At 38.5% G+C, this 21611-nt stretch overlaps 1 protein-coding gene across 1 annotated transcript in view; it reads left to right on the top strand.

Annotated features, from left to right (window-relative positions):
• The window catches only part of MS3_00007274 (uncharacterized protein), a 28595-nt gene extending 26428 nt beyond the window's left edge, over positions 1–2167 (top strand). The window contains exon 11 of the mRNA XM_051215540.1: positions 849–2167. Coding sequence (XP_051066066.1) covers positions 849–908 — 60 coding nt within the window. The 3' untranslated portion in view covers positions 909–2167. The remainder of the gene's footprint in view (positions 1–848) is intronic.
• Positions 2168–21611: the final 19444 nt, after the last annotated feature.

Here is a 21611-nt window from a genome sequence, read left to right as displayed (position 1 = left end):
CTAGTTGGCTAGTTTCTTCCTCATTAGCTTGGTTAGTCAATTGTATAACAACTTAGGAGTACGCTATATAATGCTCAGTATGTTAAGGGCGTGTCAAGGTTTATATGTTTTTTATTGTCGATGTGTAAAAGTTCCATTATCTCATCAAACATTGGAGCGCAAAGTACTGTAAATAATTGAAATACCACTGAAATTTGGGTCATCAATGCTGTCAGTGTACTGAATACTTTCTCTAAAATAATGGAGATTGCAGTATAAGGAACCATTCCGATTGATTAACGATTCTCATACCATGTAGCTTTAAAGACGTAACTAGGTGATTAGTTTTCCATGGATTCTGAAAAAGCTTGAGCATATGATTTCATAGAATTTTTCTCATCTAGTTCCTTCTCAGATCTTATACCGACTACTTGACCTTTCTCAAGTTGTTTGGTTGTATGCTTTTTTATGGAACCAAACAGTAAGTATATCTATGTAGCGTTTAGTCGGCAACAAAGAGAGCAGTCTTTATTGTTTTGTTCCTTGTCCTCTGCAAAAGGCTTTTAAGTGTCGAAATGAATTTGAGTAGCGTGTAAAATACAAAATTTAGCTTACTATTGTAGAGAATTGCTGCATTAAGTGATCTCTTGGATCCATACACCTTTAATGCTAGTTGGATTTTCGAAAAAATACCAAAACTACACGGAACTGAGTTCGATTATACCATTGTAATACTACGAAGTGATTCTTAAATTTATTAGCTTTCTTTTAAACTTAATCATGTTAGACTCATCTATTTGCTTTTCGTTCAGCTCACTTCCTTTGTTCACATGTATATATTACGCTTTGTTTTCTATTTTGTGTCATAGGGTCCTCGTATGAAATGCTTATGTCGAAGTAAAAACTGTCGTGGATATTTAGTCAACTAGAAATTTTTACTGACTGTTTATGGAGTACGGTAAAGCTGAAATACAGTCTGCTTATAATCATATACAATGTCAGTTTTATCCACTCAGGCTTCATGTATTTTTAATGAACTATTAGGAATATTTGTATTCAGGATTATATTTGATTCTTATTTTATATCTATTGTAAATTATACTGCTCTATATAGCAAATATATATAAGTATATGTAAAGATAATTGGTATAGTTTGCAGATTAAATGTATACTTTGTGTCTTTTTGTTCATCAGCATTTTACAGTTTTTTATAGTGACAATAGATTTAAGGCACTGAAAATGTACGTCTATTCTTTTAAATGCTTCTATACATTTCAGTTGTTTTCATTTACTTTTATCCTGAGAAGGTAACATTTTGTTGTTAATATATTTACGATATATCTGTATTCAATGTTAATTTTTATATTACTTGAGATGATTTAACGAAAGACCAATGTATATAAGGATGTAAAGGAATTACATCCTGTTTCTTATCATAAGCAGTATAACCATACAACTACATTCAATTGTTTTAACATATAACAAACATTGTTAATCAATCACTAAAAAAACCACTTGTGAGTTATATACCTGCACATTTGCCATTCACTTGGTTCGTGTGGAGTATTTCGAGTTAAATGAAGTCACATACCCGTTTTAGTGCTTTTCGGTTGGACCTTGTATACTCAAGATGCGTTGTTCAACTACAGGGATCGATGTTGTGTTATCCACTTCACAGTTGTGATGTTATTTCCGAAATTTCCATAAAACTACCAACCATCCCCTTTAATCCTAAGAAAATGCTGAGTGGAGTAAGTTATTTAGGTAATTTCGACTGTACAACCGTCAGAAAGTGGTATATTTTCATATGTATTGAGGGGTATTTTATGGAGTTTAATGTGTTACAAAGGTGCTCTTTCTGTCTGCATAATAATTTGAAATTCTTTTGATTAACAAACATTCACTGTATTAATGAGATAGCCTTGTAATTGAAATAGCCATTTCAGATAATTGTTTTAGCCGAAAACAACATTTATTTTCATGGCAGACAATAAAGTTATGTCACATTTGATTGGATGGTTTTCGACCAATCACAATGGGATGTCTGCGCTGAATTAGATTTCAGCATTATTTTCACTTGTAATATGGCAGTTAGGTAAGACTTTTGACTTTCTTCTTAGTGATTCTATAAATTTATGTTAACTCTATAATTAAGGATGAACAAATAATCCCAAAATTTATTTATGGGAGAACTTTTTATTTAATATGCTGTCATGATGGTCATCGCGATTTTTATGCTCTAGTGTCGTCAGCGTGAATAGCAGATAGTGGTGCTAATGAGACATAGATCCCACTTAAATTTGCATATGTTCTGTCGACCTAAACGTTTCGAACGGTGTTTTTAGGGTCAAGATACAAATGTTTCATATGGGTTTATCTCATACGGTCTATTCGACAGACAGACCGAGAGAAATGTATGTGGACTGAAGAGACAGATTTAGCTTAGTTAATGAATGACTTGGCATTCATATAATAAGTTTCAGAAAACAAATGCGAATATAAATGACTGACACACATAAGGCCATCACATTCACAAATCACATATGAATATGCCGAACAAAGCTACATATGACAGAGTACACAAGATGGTCAAAAGATATTTGACCAGATAAGAATGATATGTTTAATAAGCAGACAATAGTGGATTACGCATTGGTTGCCATAATCCTTTATTAAAAGTATGGACACACGAGGTGTCGTTACAAAATTACAGGATCGTGGATTTATTTACCCTGATGAGCAAATTTCTCCAGGTCTAAGAAGGTACTTACTTAGGCATGTTACACCTCGTGAAGGAGCATAGGCCGCCCACTAGTATTCTCCATCCAATTCTGTCCTTGAGAAACCTTTCAAATTGCTATTCAACCTTTTCATGTATACTTCTAGTTCCCGACTCTGTGTTTTTTGTTCTTCTTTTCTATTTCTCTTCATAGTTCCAAGTTAGATACAGTTTGATAATTTCCAAAATGTATGTACTATCCACCTCCAATATTTTCTAATTCCCTCTTCAGATGGAAGTTTGTTTGTTCACCCCCACAGAAGACTGTTGTTAATGGTATCCGGTCAACGGATATTGACTATCCTGTGTAGTCAACTGTTTATAAATTCTTGTGCTAATTTGTTGATGGTTGTGGTAGTTCTGAAAGTTTCAGCTGCGTACATTAGGATTGTCTCGACGTTCGTATTGAAGATTGTGACTTTGACATTGGTTGATTGTTATTTTGAGTTACATGTGTTATTCAACTGTAGGAATGCTGTCCCTTCTTTGCCAATCCTTGCCTATATATGTGCATCAGATCCTACAAGTTAAATTTAAAGTCATCCTAACATTATTCTTCATCATTTCGATAAATAGATTTTTTGCGCAATTATCTGCAAACGAACAGAAATCGAGTTTATATATTCCATGTGTTGATTTATTGCATTGTTCAAGACTACAATAGTACTTGCTTATTTTATTTGCAAATTTACTTCAATTTCAATTCCATTGTTGAAATACATCCTGAGGTTTTGAATAAAACTTAGTTCATGTACCCTGTACAGTCAAATTACAGCGATACCTTACACGTGACATGTTGACCCTCAGGTATTCATGTGTAGCGTGGTGTCGAGTCCCAGTTGACTATGAACACCGCCACAGGAAAACACGTGCCAATAAAATCAGAAGGCGGAATATAACCAAGTTTATTTAGTTGGCGATCTCGTGGTATCGAATGAATACCAAGATCGTGCCAGGGAATGGTACGAGCGAAAGCAGGAGAACAGAGTACGTTAGAAAGGGTTTACACTTTCAATAAGTAGCGGTTTGATTCGAGGGACTGATCGGCTGACGGGCGATTGTAGGCGAAGCAATTGGCGGAACAGGAGGCGGTCATTGATCCTCGAGTTGCCAACGAAGGTCTTTATCGGAGAACGGTACCAGGAGCCATGTGCCGCATTTGTTGCTCGAGTTAGCATATCACACCAGAGTGGTTTGTATACAGGATCTGAAGATTGCGTTCGTAGGGGTCCGGACCAGAAAACTCTGCAGACGTAGGACGAAACCACGTTGAGCCAAGAAACCGAAAGCGACCATAACGAACAAGTGAGAAACCAAACATATGCCAGGTAGATTCGAGACCAGAGTATCGACTGAGTGCGTTGACTAGAGCATAGGTGATCAGGCCAGCTTTCGCCAACGTTGACTGAAGTCGACGGTACCGAACGGGGGTAGTCGGAGGTGTGGGCTCAGAATACAGAAAGAAATAAAAAAGGGAGTGTTGCATGCAAGTAGTATAGGGATAGTCCTACACCGTATCCGTTGTTGACTGTGCGGCTAGTCGCGGAAGTGTACGGGCAACCGTACTCGGCGACCGGAACGTGGGACGGTAGTCTCGTGAGCCTGCAATCTCATCCGAAGTCAAGGGCTGCGTGGTCTGCTGATCTGGACGTGGGACTAGAGCCTCGTCCGTAGATGGTGCAGATGAAGCGTGCTGTTGACCGGGACTTGAGAATGGCGCTTCAGATGTATCTAGCGTGGGATCTGTAGAAGATTTAAGGATCCCGCTACTAGGTTTGATAGGTCTAGCATTGGGTCTCGAGTTATCAGATAGGGCACTGTCATCGACGTGTGCTGGTTTGAGACGATCAATGCTGACGATCTCGACGCGGCTATGTCGATCAACCTTGAGGGTCTTTTCGTGACGTGCGATCACGTGAAAAGGGCCTTCGTAAGGCTGTCGCAAAGGTTAGTGTACCGAATCTACTCGTATGAAAACATGTGAACAGGTAGATAACTCTCGAGGGAGAGCGACGTGTGGATGTTGTATTCGAGTTAACACCGGAGGCAGCATTCGCATAAATGCAGACAGTCGTTGGACGTAGTCTGATTTACCGAAATCAGGTATGCTCCGTGGTGTGAAGAATTCCCCAAGCAGACGCAATGTCGTACCGTATATCGGTTCAGCGGTGGAACATTGTATATCTGCCTTCAGGCTCGTTCTGATGCCTAAGAGAACGAGCGGTAAGGTTTCGTACCAATTGTCGTTTTCGTGTGCTCGATGAGCACCTTTAAGTTGACGGTGAAACCTTTCAAATAGACCATTTGAAGCTGGGTGGTAGGCGGTAGTGCGTATGCATTCCGTACCAAGCAGCCGGGTAAGTGAGGAGAATAGTGCGGACTCGAATTGCTGTCCTCGGTCAGTCGTGACAATCGAGAGACAACCATATAGTGCTATCCATCGTTCTATGAAGCGGTGAGCAACTGTTCCCGCCGCAATAGACGTGATGGGACTAGCTTAGAGCCATCTTGTAAAACGGTCAATCCACGTGAATATGTGATCATACTCATGCGATGGTGGCAGTGGTCCTACAATGTCTATATGAACGCGATCGAAGCGAGCATCTGGCGTAGCGGACGTGCCCCAGGGGTCGGCTACGTGCCTGTGCACTTTTGATCGTCGACATCGTAAGCATTGCTTCGCCCACATACCAACATCTTTATTCATGGACGGCCAGACGTGTCGTACAGCGATGGGGCGTAATGTAGCTGCGATGTTTGGGTGAGATAATCCATGCAGGGCATCAAATACGAGGCGGCGGTGAACAGAGGGTACGATGGGTCGGGGAAGACCGGTAGATGTATCACATAGGATGGTGCCAGAAGTCGTGGCTAGTGGTACTTCCTGATACTGAAGTGACGTAGGTCGTGGAGCTTTTGTACAACTGGGATCGTTCGCCTGGGCGGCGGCCATAGCAGGAAGATCGAGCACCGGCAAGGTTACTGCATTCGTTTGGATTCGTGATAGAGCGTTGGCACCACAGTTCGACTCCCCTTTGATGTGACGAAGATCTGTCGTGAACTGAGAGATAAAGTCAAAATGTCTGCAATCTCGTGGTGAGTAGCGGTCAAACTTGGTATGCAAAGCATACGTTAAGGGCTTGTGGTCGGTGAATAAGATAAAATGGCATCCTTCTACCGCGTGCCGGAAATGTTTGATGGCGCAGCAAGCTGCTAGCAGTTCGCGACCAAAAGCGCTATATCTCGTCTCCGTGGGAGTACGGCGTCGTGAGAAAAACTAGAGGGGTTGCCAACTACCGGAGATGTTTTGTTGCATGACGGCTCCTATAGCAAAATCAGATGCATCAACCGCTATACTAAGCGTGGCTGATGGATCGAGATGGGCGAGAAGTGTGGCTTGCGCCAAAGCCCTTTTGATCTCTGTAAATGCAGTACGCGCAGTACCGTTCATTTCTAATTTGCGTGGGTTTCCGTGAAGTAAGTCGGTTAGTGGTCGTAACCGTTCCGCCGCGTGTGAGATGAAACGACGGTAGAAGTTAACCAAATCGAGGAACAATAATGGAGTTTAACGGAATCACAAAATGGCTGTAATTATCACAATTAAACAAAACACATTAAAAAAAGCACAGGTACAGTTGGTTATAATAATAATTGTTTTCATTAAACCAATCGTGTTCTCGTGATTAAATTAAGTCACTACACATGCTACACAATGTGTTGATAAGTTATCTGTCACTCAATTCAATTTGGTCATTTCAGAGATTTAAAAACAGGATGATTGCTACTGACTTGATAAAACATTACATCTGTGTGACGTTCATTCGACGGGTTTTAATTCATAGACATGAATGTAGTGTTTTCTGCATGATCACATGTCAAACAAATGCAATAAATATTGACCACATATATTCTGTGGATATTTTTTATGTGGGATCTCATTCAACATAAAAAATACAGACATTCTTAATACTGCATGAGGTGAAGCGTTATATAGCCTATAACTTTTAGTGATAAATCCCACTGGTAATATTTGAAGAAAACATCCACATATCAAAGAAAAGGCACAACAGTTGTTTTAGGTAGAAACATTTTTGACAAGTTATTCAGGGAGACCTTATGATTTATTATAATATTCACACACCATATTTCAATCCAGATAATGGACTGAATTGAGGGAAGAATCGGTAATGTACATTAAATTCCTAACACTACGACTTCAGTTCAGGGGAAAGCGAATCGTATAAACGGGTATGTGTAAGCTACCTTACGTTCTGGCCCTAAATGACTCTTACCACAATATCGTTGATAATTTTATTAAAAAGTTGTTACTTGTTATAGACAGGTTCGAACCAAATATTGGGAAACTGTAAAGTTATAGAGTAGGAGTACGCCAACTTAAGTTGGCTAGCGTACAGTTTTTCATTCACAAAAGCGTGTCAAAATTCACAGACAATCGGTGAAGAGTAAGGGGACTGGCTACATCACCTTAAATTATGTTAGAAGCTATTGATGTGAATTGTAAAACATTGAATCCGTCATACATATATTCAGTAACCATTTAATGACGACGCAATATCGTAAACAGCAGCAGATATTAACTGAATGAAGTTCACCCAAATATAATGAAAAAAACTTTTGCGATCAAACGTGTTGAGAATTTGTAGCAAAGCACACGGAAAAGATGATCTTCATCATTAGTATTTAGGACGTTACTGACTTCTAGGCGGTGTGGTATACATTAATGTGTTTGAAGTGATCATGTTTACCAGATGAGATTAAATTGTTTTAGGACGTCTGTGTAAAGATAGTCTTGCGAGTTAGTTGTAAAGCCACATATAGGATAATAACTAGCCCACTGTTTGCTGAACTCTTATCTCAATTTAAGAAATTTTCTTCAATTCCAGATTAAAATTTTGCATTACCTGAGTATCATTTAAGACACAATTGTAACAATTTTCTCATAAATGTACGTTCAAAATATGCAAGTGCATAAAACACTTGAACGTTATTTCTTCAAGGCCATACAACCCAACTCGTACCCCAAGAATCGTCATAAATAAAAGTATTAGGCAGGAGTACAACTGGTTCTTTTTTGAGAAAGGAAAGATTATTAGAATGGGGGTTTGTGGAGATTGTATTGATTTTAATAGTGGAATTCATGAGTCGACCTAAACTACACCACCGTTGAAAACCTGGAAACAACGGACGGCTGTTTTGTTCTACTATGAGACTTCTTACCAGTGCGCACCCACGATCCCGCGCGTGGGACTCAAACCCAGGACCCTCGGTCTCGCACATAAACGTGACTCATGGACTCAACTGTTAAAATCACTACAACCTTCACAGCCCCTCATCTTAATAATGATCATGTGCTCACTAGTGAAAAGCCTCAAGATGGTTTTCTTGAAGTTCTAGTGAGAAGCCGTGACCAGTGGAGACGAATCAATGTCGGGTAGAAACAGGTATCTGCCTCAGACAATGAATGAATGGTTTCACAAGATCATGCATCGATTGAAGTTAAGCATTAACGCCGTTGGATGCCGACTCAGTGGCTTAGATGTTAAGCGTGCGTGCGCGAGGCCGAACCCGCATGAGGGTTCCTGGATGCACGCTGCTAAGGTGTCCCATACTATGACGAAAAGGCCATCCATAGCTTCCAGATTTTCAATGACGGTCTAGTTTACACCGACACGTGAATTCAACTATTAAAAATGAAAGACTCTTGAGGCTAAATGGGTGAGGTTCTATCACAAATGATAAAATCTATCAGCCATCTTAAGTGGAAACAATAAAGTACGATATCAGTTGTTCACATACGTGGCCGAACAATAAAGGAACGCATTTCGATACTATACAACAGGAATAATAATGATGAGTTGAATACTACGATGAAACAGCCATACAATCAGTTCTACCTGGTTTACGATTGTTGTCAGATAATAATTTAAATAATAGTAAATGAGATAATAAACTAGTAAATTAGTCATTTTCCAATGAGTGGAAAATTGAGTTTTCAATGTTTCGCGGTCCAATATAAGTCGCTTATTCAGAGAATTAATTAATAAGCAAAGTCAGTTATATAAATTTAGGTATAAAGGCGTAGATAAACAAAATATTCAGTGCAATAGAAGTAGGTCTGATTACGTTAAATTTGATTCTGTATGATGTAGTGTTGTATGTACTTATATATCTGCGTTACTAAGACAACCATCTTTGAGCAATATACTTAGAAGGTTAACGTTTTTGCAACTGTCTTTTACAGATTAAATCAGTAAGATGAATAGCTAGTCTAGATTGTTCGTTGCATTCGACTTTGCCGTTGATCTCTAGCGTAGGTTCTTGATATTCGCTTCGCGATGAAGTACTATCCAGGTTGCGGGTAAATCTGTCTTTAACGTTCGGTGCTCCTGGTACAAGTGAGAAGTTGCTCGGTATCCTTATTAATTAGGCCAGATAAGGCTTCAAAAAGAATCTGCAACTTAGAAACAGTCAGCAACAACAGATGAACAGACTCAATCACGTGTTCCTCCAATAGCTGAATAATGGTGGAATAAAACGCTACTACATACGTCTTGAAATTAATTTATCGCTCAATGTTTGCTAGACTTAGTGTTTCATTATTTGGTGCAGGTTAGGTACAGAACCTCTAAAGTTTGATCCATTGTCGTTGCGCATCTCCTAATTTTTTCAATGAAACCCACTAATGTCATGACAAAAGAGTTCGTACACAGACAATGCGTCATTTCCAAGCTCAAATTCTGGACCTGTAGACATTTGAAAACATAACGAAGTCTTTTTCCATAGGTCTACTTCTGTGGGCCAAGTGAAGTTCGGGGTTATCTACCTAAATCACGAAAATATTGTATCACCTTCTACATACCTCTGGTATCTGTACTAAATGATGATTCCTTTGTACATGGTCAACAGCTGGCTACGAATTCCAAATACAAACCGTTCATTTATGATCATCAAGTTCTACTTGCCTTAAATTACACTATTTGGAGTTTCTCGGTCAGTACATTAATTAGAATACTTTTAATTATCATAGTATCCTGCCTATGTATGGGTTTCATCTTTAGTTTCCTTGATTACGCATCCTTTACGATAATTAACTTCAATGATCAGATTTGTTACTAGTTTAAGCCTAGGTAACATCACTGGATTTCTGAAAAAAGCTGGGAATTCAGAGTATTTTATGCGCTATTTGACTCATTCATAACCCATCTATGGTTATAGATGATAAATAATTTAGATCTTTATAGTCTCTCAGTTTTCTGTTTCTTTTTAAGTCTTTCGCTATCACCCGCAAGCTTATACTTACGCCGAAATGAAAATTCTACACTTGACAGCTTTGATTTCTTGACTTCAGTACTATCCAGTTTAGATGGTTACCTCAGACAATATGAACATGACACTAAAATACTCAAATAATCGCCTAAACCACACCAATATTCTGAAGAGCCTGACACAACGTGAGCAAAGACTTCAAAGTGAGTAAAATACGTATCTTATAATGTTTGTATTGGTTCTGACCACCAATTGCTTCAAGTGAATATCTCCAGGAGCAAATTATAGTCAATAGAACTGTGCATATCATAATCTTTTGAAAAACCAGGACCTTCCAGATAGACTTTTGAAGCTTCTCTTCTTTTGCAACTTTCATTGTTGAATCTATTTTGGAGGTTTTATATGGATGGGTGTGAAAATCCCTTCAGTTAACACTTTCTTAATTTAATTTGTTGCTTAACTTTTAAATGTGACGTTATTCTTCTTGATCCCTTTGGCTGTACATTTGACTGATCTTTAGGTCCTCGATGAGGTAATTGCAATCCATTTTTTCAATCATGGTTCATGTTTTTCACGTTTATTTCAAATTCCGTGGATTCGTACAAACTGCATTTGCGATGTCTTACTTGACGTTTGGCTTATGGCTTCTACCATATTGGTTGGTCCCCCCTCTTAAACAGGATTGATTAAACTGACTGGAAATGTGCTTTTTTAATTGTGAACTAAAGAAAAGTTTAGGAACTAGTAATAATCATCATTATATTATGTAATTAATTCCTGATACATTTGTTACTGAGTCAAGTATTACTTTTCGAGCAAACTGTACGTAATTGATCGAGAAAGGATAGAAACAATTGAATGTGGGGACTGGTAGTTATCTTATGTTCATTATCAATTTGTTTATTTGATGTAACTTAAGTTTGATTGTTTGCCTGTGATCAAATATTATTGGTTGAATAACTGGCTGGTAATATTTATTTAAGTAATAATGTATATTTTAATTTATGATTTTATATAGAACCGTGACTTACTCAGAATTTTGTTTTATGTTTCCACTTAACGAGAGCACAAATGTTATTCTTGATTCCGAACCGTTTTAGCTTGAAACCAGGTATACTAAGAGATCATCAGAATTGATGTCATATCGCCGCGCCACCGAAGAATACTGATAAATCAGAGACAATCGGTCTTACATAAATTTTTTTAAGTCAGCTATCAGGGTTATGAATTTAATGAATCACAGTCATTGAGTTGGTCCAAAAACTCTCGATACAACCAATTGGGCTGACTTCTTCTGCTTACTTCACTTATCCTCACATTAGTAGGGGTTCATTGGGAGTGTTACTGTCTTATAACCATAAAAATCTCACTGTTCTCCTGCCAAATTCTGGAAAATGTACTTACATAAATATTTTCTTCCACAACAGCTGAAATGGTGGCACGTTCACAGAAAGAGCGTAATAAGATATTTAAGAATTATAAATTAGTGCTTGGTCCCTGGTATAGCCTATGGTTCAGCAAAGCTCTTACACACCGAACTACGAAGTCGAAAAGAGCTCTAAACAATCCAGGCTATTTCGTGCAGACCATTTCACAATTTAATAAGTACCGAAGCGGATGATACTATGACTAGTGTTGTGCTTTCAAAAGTATCGCGGTATATAGTTTACTAAGACTGCCTTCAACATTTTAGAACGACTTTCTCGCAAGCCAATAACTGGAATAATTCCACGTCTTAAAAACTTAAGTAAGTTTCTGGCTAGCTGTTAGGTTGCTATGTACTTATTCACACCCATTTTTGAAGGAAGTTGGATTATGGAATAGCAGCCTGAGAAGGAAACTCCCTATAGTACTGTCTGTATGGTTTTCGTCTACGAAACTAATAATGACTAACCAATCAAGTGTACTTTATCATAAATCCTCCACGATTAGTAATCGAGTGTGTGAATTCAAATTGTTCACTTAGTATTGTGCGCACTGATTCATAAGAACTACTGATTTGCAAAGAATCACCCACACCCAAAAGGTCTTAATAGTGTACATGGTTACTTCTACGTCACCAGTGGCCTAACGCAATACAGTTCTGCCAAATCAAAACACATTCTTTGTAGGATGTCACTAGTTAAAATGTTAAAATTTAAATCCTTCAAGCTCAGCCACCTCTTTAAATGTTCTGTCACTTATTCATCTTGATTATGCACGATAGGCAAACTTTGAGGCTCTTTGCCGCATACCATCTATATCATTACAGAGATTTGGGACCTGACAAATTGAATAATCTGTGGGCAATAAGACTTTACTATAATGTTGCCGGACATACTATCTATGATGGTCAAGCCTATGACCTCCCTGTCTCTCCATCATATCTCAACTGAAACCATCCCGAAATTCATCAAACTGGAAAGCGCTTTGTCATATCGATAAAGGCGTTATACGACAACTGTATTATTTGAGTCTACGACACGCTGATGTTTGTGTAATGGGCGATGATGTCTACCATCATACCTATAACTAAAAAGACCCATGACCCTTGAATGAGATCATCAATATTCTTCTGATAAGGCCAAGAACATGAGTATTGGTCAAAATCACGATCACCATCTAATGTCCCGCAATCCACTTTTTGCAATGGAAATGCTTTGCTTTTTGGACTGTAAGAAACAGGTTACCTTTAGATTGCGTGCCATTTTGTGATGGCATGTCATTGCTAGCAACCCTATCACTAGGCGCTATAAGGTTGATGAATTGGAGAGGGTGGGCTTCGTTCCATTCGTCATCCGCTTGCCAACTGAAGCTTCCGGTTGTAGTTGCGGTGACTGAGAAAATGCGACTATGTGACAGTTGGAAAGCGCTGACGTTCCTTAACCGTGTGTTTGCAACTCGATGTTGTATTCATTGACTAACACAGATTTATATAGCGACACACCATGGCATTACGCGGAAGCATGATACAAACTCGGAACAAAATTATTATTAGAGTGGAATTATAAGGATTCTTGAGCATTTTCAGGAAAAGAATCATACGATTCGCCTATGATTTTAAATTGTGATGTGACCAAACTTTAAAAGTAGCAATTGCAAAATCACTGAGGACTGCAAAACACAGTTCAACCCTTATAGACATGAAATATGGTTAAAAAATTGTCATAAAAGAAGAAGCAAAGCACCAAGAAACTGTACAGAACAACGCTTTGTCAAAAGTAACAAGATTCCAGAGGGCTACAAGCTCATCACAATTCAAAACGACACAATTTGAGCTAATAAGTTTAACCAAGTGCAGCCAAAGGAGGGAAAATGCATATGGTGGTCGTTCAAAACAAAGGTCAGTTAGAACTAAACTTCTGACAATCGGCCTATATCAAAACATACGAAACATAATAAAAGAAACGTAATTTAAGGTAACGATCACCATTAACATTGCTCGCTATCTGGAATAGATCATTATATAAGGATAATAGATGGTTGAGATGAGTTACTTCATAACAATGGGTAAACAAAATGTTGGTGTCATATAACTTGAATAAGGAGGGAATTTTCTCAGTCTCTGAAACACAGAAATACGTGCAAAAGACCTCAAAAATTAAAAGGTGCTTCAAGTCCAGTACATCAGGAATATTCATTTGGTGAGTACTTATATTTACAGATGATGTTTTTGTGGATTTCAAAGCAACACTTTGGAAGACAACTGGAAATCGAAACAAACATTGAAGTTTTCAAATAAATCTGGTCAAGGTTAAAATAGAGTATAAATCCTATATAACGCAACACAACGTTTATTCATGAAGTGATTGAGACAGCCTTAGCATCAGATTAGTTTCCCATCATATTTGAATTACAGTCTCGTGACTTAAGGACAGTTTGTTCATATTTTGTTGAAACACGTGAATTTACACAATAAAACATCACACATTGTTAACAGTCAGTGAATCGGCAAAGCGACCTAGTGGAAAACTACAAGTGGATTTCTCTGTCAATGTTCCTAATTTGAATCAAAAAGTTTGATTTCAGCATCAGAAGGCTAAATATACATGTATGTAATGTCAAAAATAATTTCGGCATTTCTGATTTCGTCAGTGTTAACAGCGAAAGATTTAGGAGGATAAACGTAGGTTACTGAAGCGAATCGAAAGTGTGTCAACGAAAAGCTAAAAATATACGTATTTGAGGCCTTAAAAATAGACAAACTACCATTACATCACGAATGCGAATATTATAAAAGGAACAACAATTAAAGGAAATAACTCACCTAGGCCTATATCCAATCACGAAGGAAAATACGTAACCCACAAGCATTCTTCACCCAAATCTGTCCTGGTCAATCCTTCCCAGTTGTTTTCAGATGCTATTCTTTCTCTGGATGTCTGCCTCCAATGCCCAAAGCAACGTGTTCCTTGGTCTTGCTCTTTCTTGTTTCCTTTCAGGATTCCAAGTTGGGGCTTGACTCTTGATGCAGTTTAGTGATTTCTACAATATATGTCCTATCCATCTCCAACATCTTTTCCTAATTTCCTTTTCGGATGAAAGCTGGTTCGTTCTCTCTCACAGTAGGTTGTTGTTGATGGTATTCGGACATTGAGTATATTGCATGGACAACTGTTTAGAATTACTTGTGCTATTCTGATGATGGTTGTGGTTGTTCTCCACGTTCCAGCTCCGTATAGTAGAAGTGTCCTGATATTCGTATTAAAAATTCTTACTTTGATGTTCCCTGACAGTTATTTTGAGTTCCATATGTTCTTCAACTGTAGGAATGCTGTCTGCTTCGGATTCCTGGTGTTAAGTTTACCTTTAGAAAACTAAGCTTAACATCAAGTGTTTTTAATATGGTAAAAAAGGCTAAAATGGCTTAGTTGGTAGCTTGACAACAGAGTAAGCATTAGCTCGATCAGACTTACTTAGTTACTCAGGCCTGTTACCCCACTTGAAGAAGCATAGGTCACTCACCAGCATTCCCCACTCAATGCTTTTCAGTTCTTTCCAGTTGTTACATTTCTTTGCCAGCATCTTCGTTGTGTCATACAGTTGTATCATATTTCCTTCTCTTGAAATTTATCCGTTGTCGCTGCTAGGTCTTCCACGTGTTTCTGCTTGTCAGCTCTAATGCTCCTCTTCACCCTCTTGCTTGCTTCTGTGTATTCAGTTTGTGTTTTGGCATCCTCTGTTCTTGTTCAGCTGTTGTTAGTTGTTTCCTACTTGTTCTCCCTTTCTTGAATCTTGTCCAGAGTTCCCATAGAGATCTATTCTTTATGAGGATGCTTGTTGCGGCCAACACCTCCAGACACGCTGAAATTAATGCTTCTTTGATCGCTTTTCAGTTGTCCCTCATGGTAGTTTCCTCTTTCAGTTGATCCTGTAAGGCTTGGGACCTGTTATCGATAGTTATCTTGAATTCGTTGAGTTTGTCAGTATATCAAAGGAAGTCTGTATTTAACCTTTGTACTGATGTTTCCCCAGTTTTCCAGTGTTTCTTTAGCTTCAGTTTCACTATGGTCACAACCAGGTGGTGATTTGGAACTATGTCAACTTCTCTCCTGATTCGCACGTCTTTCAATGCTCTTCTGAATTTTTCAGTGATGCAAATAAGATTTACCTGATCCTCTGTGGTGTGATCCGATGATACTCATGTAGCTTTGTGTATGCGTTTGTGAATGGATATTGTGCCACTCATAACTATTTTGTTGAATGAGTATAAATTTGCGGATATCTCACCATTCTCGTTCGTTTCTACCAGTTGTCCATGTCGCCCCATGGTATCCTCATGCCCAGTATTGTTCATTCTGACATCGGAGTTTAGGTCCCCCATCAGGATGGTCAGGTCTTTCTCTGGGCACGTCGCTATAATCGATTGCAGTCTCTCATAGAACTGATCGTTATTGTTGTCTTTTCTATCGTTGGTGGGTGCATAACATTGGATAACATTCATCGTGACTCCCTCCGTCTTAATTTTGAAAAACGCTTTGATAATCCTGAGTCCACGAGATTCCAATCCTATGGGTGAATTCCGTGCTTCTTTGGACAGCATCAGAACAATTCTCTGAGTGTGCTGAGTATTCTATACTTCGTGAACAGAGTACAGAAACATCTCTCATGAATCGAACCTTTTCTATACAGCTCGGACCCAACGTGTTTAGCAGTTTCAGAGCGCCGCCCATTGTATCTCCTCATTTTCGATGCTATTTGACTGGTCTTCTCGGTCTTCTACATTGCCCGGACATTCCACGTACCTATAAAAACTGTTGTTCTGGTTGCCGAGAGAGGCATCGGCTTCCTGACTTCGGAAGAATCTCGACTTTCATCATGAGGCGTCATAACTTTTCCGTCAACTCGGAGAACAGAATTTAAATTGTTTAATTCTTCTCGGACGAGATGTTTCCAAATTTTTGTTGGCTGTTCAAGACATGTTGATATTTTCTTGAAGTTTCGTTGAAGCGAAGTTTTGTGACCCCTGAACATTGGTGCCACATATGCTCGTCCATATCTTGACATCCGAATTTCCCGGCATGAACAGCGTCTTATTGTCGTTATATCTTATTAAACAGCCCCACGTTCCTCTACCTTCGCCTGCGATCTGATATGCCTTCACCAACATCTGTCTTGTTTAGCTTCAGGTCAGTCTACTGAAAGGTGCTTGTGATCTACTATTTTATTGTAACGATGTTTTCAGTTTATCTTTATTGTTACGGATTTACCTATTATTTCAAACTTCAACCACAAGTGTTATCCGTTTATTACTGCATTGGTGATACGGATAGGCCTGAGTGATTTTATTTTTACTTTTGAACATATGATGAAAGCTCATTGCGGTTATGAATAACAAGTCGGTGAGATTATAATTTGTTGACAAACGAATAAGTTTTAGGACAGGATGTTTTGTATTTTGGCAAAATGTTTATTCATCTACTTGGGTATGTGGTGATATTGGGCCCGAAGCACACAATCCTTAAAGCTTAACGTTAGACAACTGGGGAACTAGATATTCAGTATCTAACGCGAAAAAAACCCAACGGTGGATAAGGCGGGAACAATGAATTGATTTAACTCGAGTTGATCGAATCGCATGGCTCGGCCTTGCAGGCGTGGTCCCTGTTGGATGATACCACATATCTTTTACTCATATTAAATACATTGGTCTATCTCCAGCCTGAATATGTTCTCCATCATATATTGGTTATTGTTACGATACGATGAGCCAGTGTAGACAATGATGTGACTTCCACGTAAGATCTTATAGATTAGGCAGTTACATCATGACAGATGTACAAGTTTGGGATTAGATCTATTATTAAAGTAGTACTAATATCATGGTAGACCATAATTCTACAGGTATACCTATTGATATCTATTGCCTTACTCTGTCCATTTGAGACATATTCGTTAAGACAAGAAGTGAATTGATGACTTCGTATATGGCTAATCTTATGCTTCACTCAATCGATGTGAACTTATGATTTTACCCGATCAAATATAAGTGCTCATATCAGAATCTTTCAGCCAGATTTTGTAATTGGCTTTCCATCATCACCGTTGTTCGATAGAGTTAGCTGAGATGTTATTAAGGATATAAAACAAAGTATCAATATATTGTAACTAGGGCCAAAGATAGATTGTATTATTAACAATAGTTATCTTAATTTTCCAATAATAATGAGTAAACACTTCTCTTTCTGTCTCGCGAATTTCAAATGCACCAATGTTTCTTGCTTTGTATGCACTAGTATTTTGAGGAATACATAGTTGGACTATTGGGCCAACTTTCAAACGCATTCCTTAAGTATTCAACGCGATAAAGAAGTGAACATAATTGATCGAATCAACAGCTTTCATGAACACTTCCGAACACAATTGTTCTGTATCTTGCTGAAGGAATGGTGGATAGCGATTAAGATCCCTAGCACTTTTCTCGGATCAAATGCACCGTTTGGAGATTCTTAGACCAGAGTTGAACAAGAAGGATGTGACTGAACAACTTAAATGGTCTTACTTCTAAGTCGCGTTACATGACAGTCAAATAGCCTGTCTCACTCTAGTCCGAAGCTGGGCTGCTCAGTTTTTCAGGTTAACAAAAGATAACAAATAAAGTCTTTCTGAATTAAAAGGTAACTATTCTAAACCTATAATCTTTGAGACTACCTTTGGAAGAATAATTGTTTATATTTTTATTGTATAACTGTTAAACACTTGGATTTTTGTGCTTTATAATTGTTCTTGTCGCAGACGTTTAGCCAAATCTAATGACAACAGAAAAATAATTATACTTTTGTGACATTTCAATGAGTAGAAACTTGGATATTTGATGTAGCGTTTTTAAAGTCTTTACTGTGAAGAATTGACTTACATTAAATCACAAAACTTCAGAAATCCAAACGTTTGCTCATCGGGATACTACATGACATAACAATTTTATTAGAACTATCTTTCCACCGAATGCTAAATCTAATTGAAATTATAGAATTCAGCCATGGTATTTATTAAAAATTCATTGTTCAGAGCTTAATTTTGCTGAAGGTATGATTAGTTACTTGTGAAGCTCTTATTTTACTTTACGGTTACAATCATACAGCAATTTCTCATTTGTGGTAACATATGTTCTGAAAATCAGTCTTTATTATCGGACTAACCCGGGTTATGAACAGAATCGCGTGATGGAAGTTATTTTACCTGCTATGTTGTCGTGTTGGTCTGGCTATCAGACGAGGAGCTAAGGAACCGTGAACCATTGGGCTTAAAAATATTGATCATAATCACATCTAGAGTAACGGATCTTTGATTTTGGCGCGAAATTTACTCACCCATCTGGCCAAATAGCTTCTTGGCATTTTAGCTCGTGCTTAAAAACCGTAAATGTAATTCCTAACACTAACCATCATATGGGAATCATATTCCTTATTATTCAAACTGCACTAAGACCCTTGTTCAGATCTAGATAGTGAGTAGACATTCTCAAAATCACTATGATGGGTTCAGAGGTCGTCCACAAAGTATAGTCTCATCAATTAAATAAATAAAATCAATAAAGCTCTGCTCTCCGAGTTGACGGAAAAGTTATGACGCCTCATGATGAAAGTCGAGATTCTTCCGAAGTCAGGAAGCCGATGCCTCTCTCGGCAACCAGAACAACAGTTTTTATAGGTACGTGGAATGTCCGGGCAATGTAGAAGACCGAGAAGACCAGTCAAATAGCATCGAAAATGAGGAGATACAATGGGCGGCGCTCTGAAACTGCTAAACACGTTGGGTCCGAGCTGTATAGAAAAGGTTCGATTCATGAGAGATGTTTCTGTACTCTGTTCACGAAGTATAGAATACTCAGCACACTCAGAGAATTGTTCTGATGCTGTCCAAAGAAGCACGGAATTCACCCATAGGATTGGAATCTCGTGGACTCAGGATTATCAAAGCGTTTTTCAAAATTAAGACGGAGGGAGTCACGATGAATGTTATCCAATGTTATGCACCCACCAACGATAGAAAAGACAACAATAACGATCAGTTCTATGAGGGACTGCAATCGATTATAGCGACGTGCCCAGAGAAAGACCTGACCATCCTGATGGGGGACCTAAACTCCGATGTCAGAATGAACAATACTGGGCATGAGGATACCATGGGGCGACATGGACAACTGGTAGAAACGAACGAGAATGGTGAGATATCCGCAAATTTATACTCATTCAACAAAATAGTTATGAGTGGCACAATATCCATTCACAAACGCATACACAAAGCTACATGAGTATCATCGGATCACACCACAGAGGATCAGGTAAATCTTATTTGCATCACTGAAAAATTCAGAAGAGCATTGAAAGACGTGCGAATCAGGAGAGAAGTTGACATAGTTCCAAATCACCACCTGGTTGTGACCATAGTGAAACTGAAGCTAAAGAAACACTGGAAAACTGGGGAAACATCAGTACAAAGGTTAAATACAGACTTCCTTTGATATACTGACAAACTCAACGAATTCAAGATAACTATCGATAACAGGTCCCAAGCCTTACAGGATCAACTGAAAGAGGAAACTACCATGAGGGACAACTGAAAAGCGATCAAAGAAGCATTAATTTCAGCGTGTCTGGAGGTGTTGGCCGCAACAAGCATCCTCATAAAGAATAGATCTCTATGGGAACTCTGGACAAGATTCAAGAAAGGGAGAACAAGTAGGAAACAACTAACAACAGCTGAACAAGAACAGAGGATGCCAAAACACAAACTGAATACACAGAAGCAAGCAAGAGGGTGAAGAGGAGCATTAGAGCTGACAAGCAGAAACACGTGGAAGACCTAGCAGCGACAACGGATAAATTTCAAGAGAAGGAAATATGATACAACTGTATGACACAACGAAGATGCTGGCAAAGAAATGTAACAACTGGAAAGAACTGAAAAGCATTGAGTGGGGAATGCTGGTGAGTGACCTATGCTTCTTCAAGTGGGGTAACAGGCCTGAGTAACTAAGTAAGTCTGATCGAGCTAATGCTTACTCTGTTGTCAAGCTACCAACTAAGCCATTTTAGCCTTTTTTACCATATTAAAAACACTTGATGTTAAGCTTAGTTTTCTAAAGGTAAACTTAACACCAGGAATCCGAAGCAGACAGCATTCCTACAGTTGAAGAACATATGGAACTCAAAATAACTGTCAGGGAACATCAAAGTAAGAATTTTTAATACGAATATCAGGACACTTCTACTATACGGAGCTGGAACGTGGAGAACAACCACAACCATCATCAGAATAGCACAAGTAATTCTAAACAGTTGTCCATGCAATATACTCAATGTCCGAATACCATCAACAACAACCTACTGTGAGAGAGAACGAACCAGCTTTCATCCGAAAAGGAAATTAGGAAAAGATGTTGGAGATGGATAGGACATATATTGTAGAAATCACTAAACTGCATCAAGAGTCAAGCCCCAACTTGGAATCCTGAAAGGAAACAAGAAAGAGCAAGACCAAGGAACACGTTGCTTTGGGCATTGGAGGCAGACATCCAGAGAAAGAATAGCATCTGAAAACAACTGGGAAGGATTGACCAGGACAGAGTTGGGTTAAGAATCTGGTAGGTGACCTAAGGTCCCCTGTGTGTGTTACCATTCGCAGTAACTGTTGAAATATTCAGAAAATTTTCCCAAGGATTTATTCTTTTAGGTCTAATGCCATCCTCGGACTTGAGATTGCTTTTTTCTTTATTGGTTAGTATTTATTTCACATGTCGTTTCACTACTGGTCATTCGTGTAAATTGTTATTTTCTTTTTTATTTTTGGATGTGGTCTTCTTGATTGGTATATGAACAGAGTATGTTTGATTTATAATGATTCATATCTCAGAGGATGAGTCTTGCGTTCTCGACTCAGATGGCTGGGCTAGACAGGAAAGTAGGACCAATCAGCACTCTAGACTGCTCGTACAATTTTACGTGTCATTGATCCGATCGATAATACGCCGGGCTCTAATCTGCTGTCCACAAAACACAACAGGTACATATGTATGTTTATTGTACTTCCAAATAGTCCTAAGACTCTTTGTAGGAAAAAAATAGATGATAGTTCTCTATCACAG

Source organism: Schistosoma haematobium, chromosome 4, assembly GCF_000699445.3.
Source record: "Schistosoma haematobium chromosome 4, whole genome shotgun sequence".
Lineage (NCBI taxonomy): Eukaryota > Metazoa > Platyhelminthes > Trematoda > Strigeidida > Schistosomatidae > Schistosoma > Schistosoma haematobium.
This window is presented reverse-complemented; position numbering and strand designations above follow the sequence as displayed.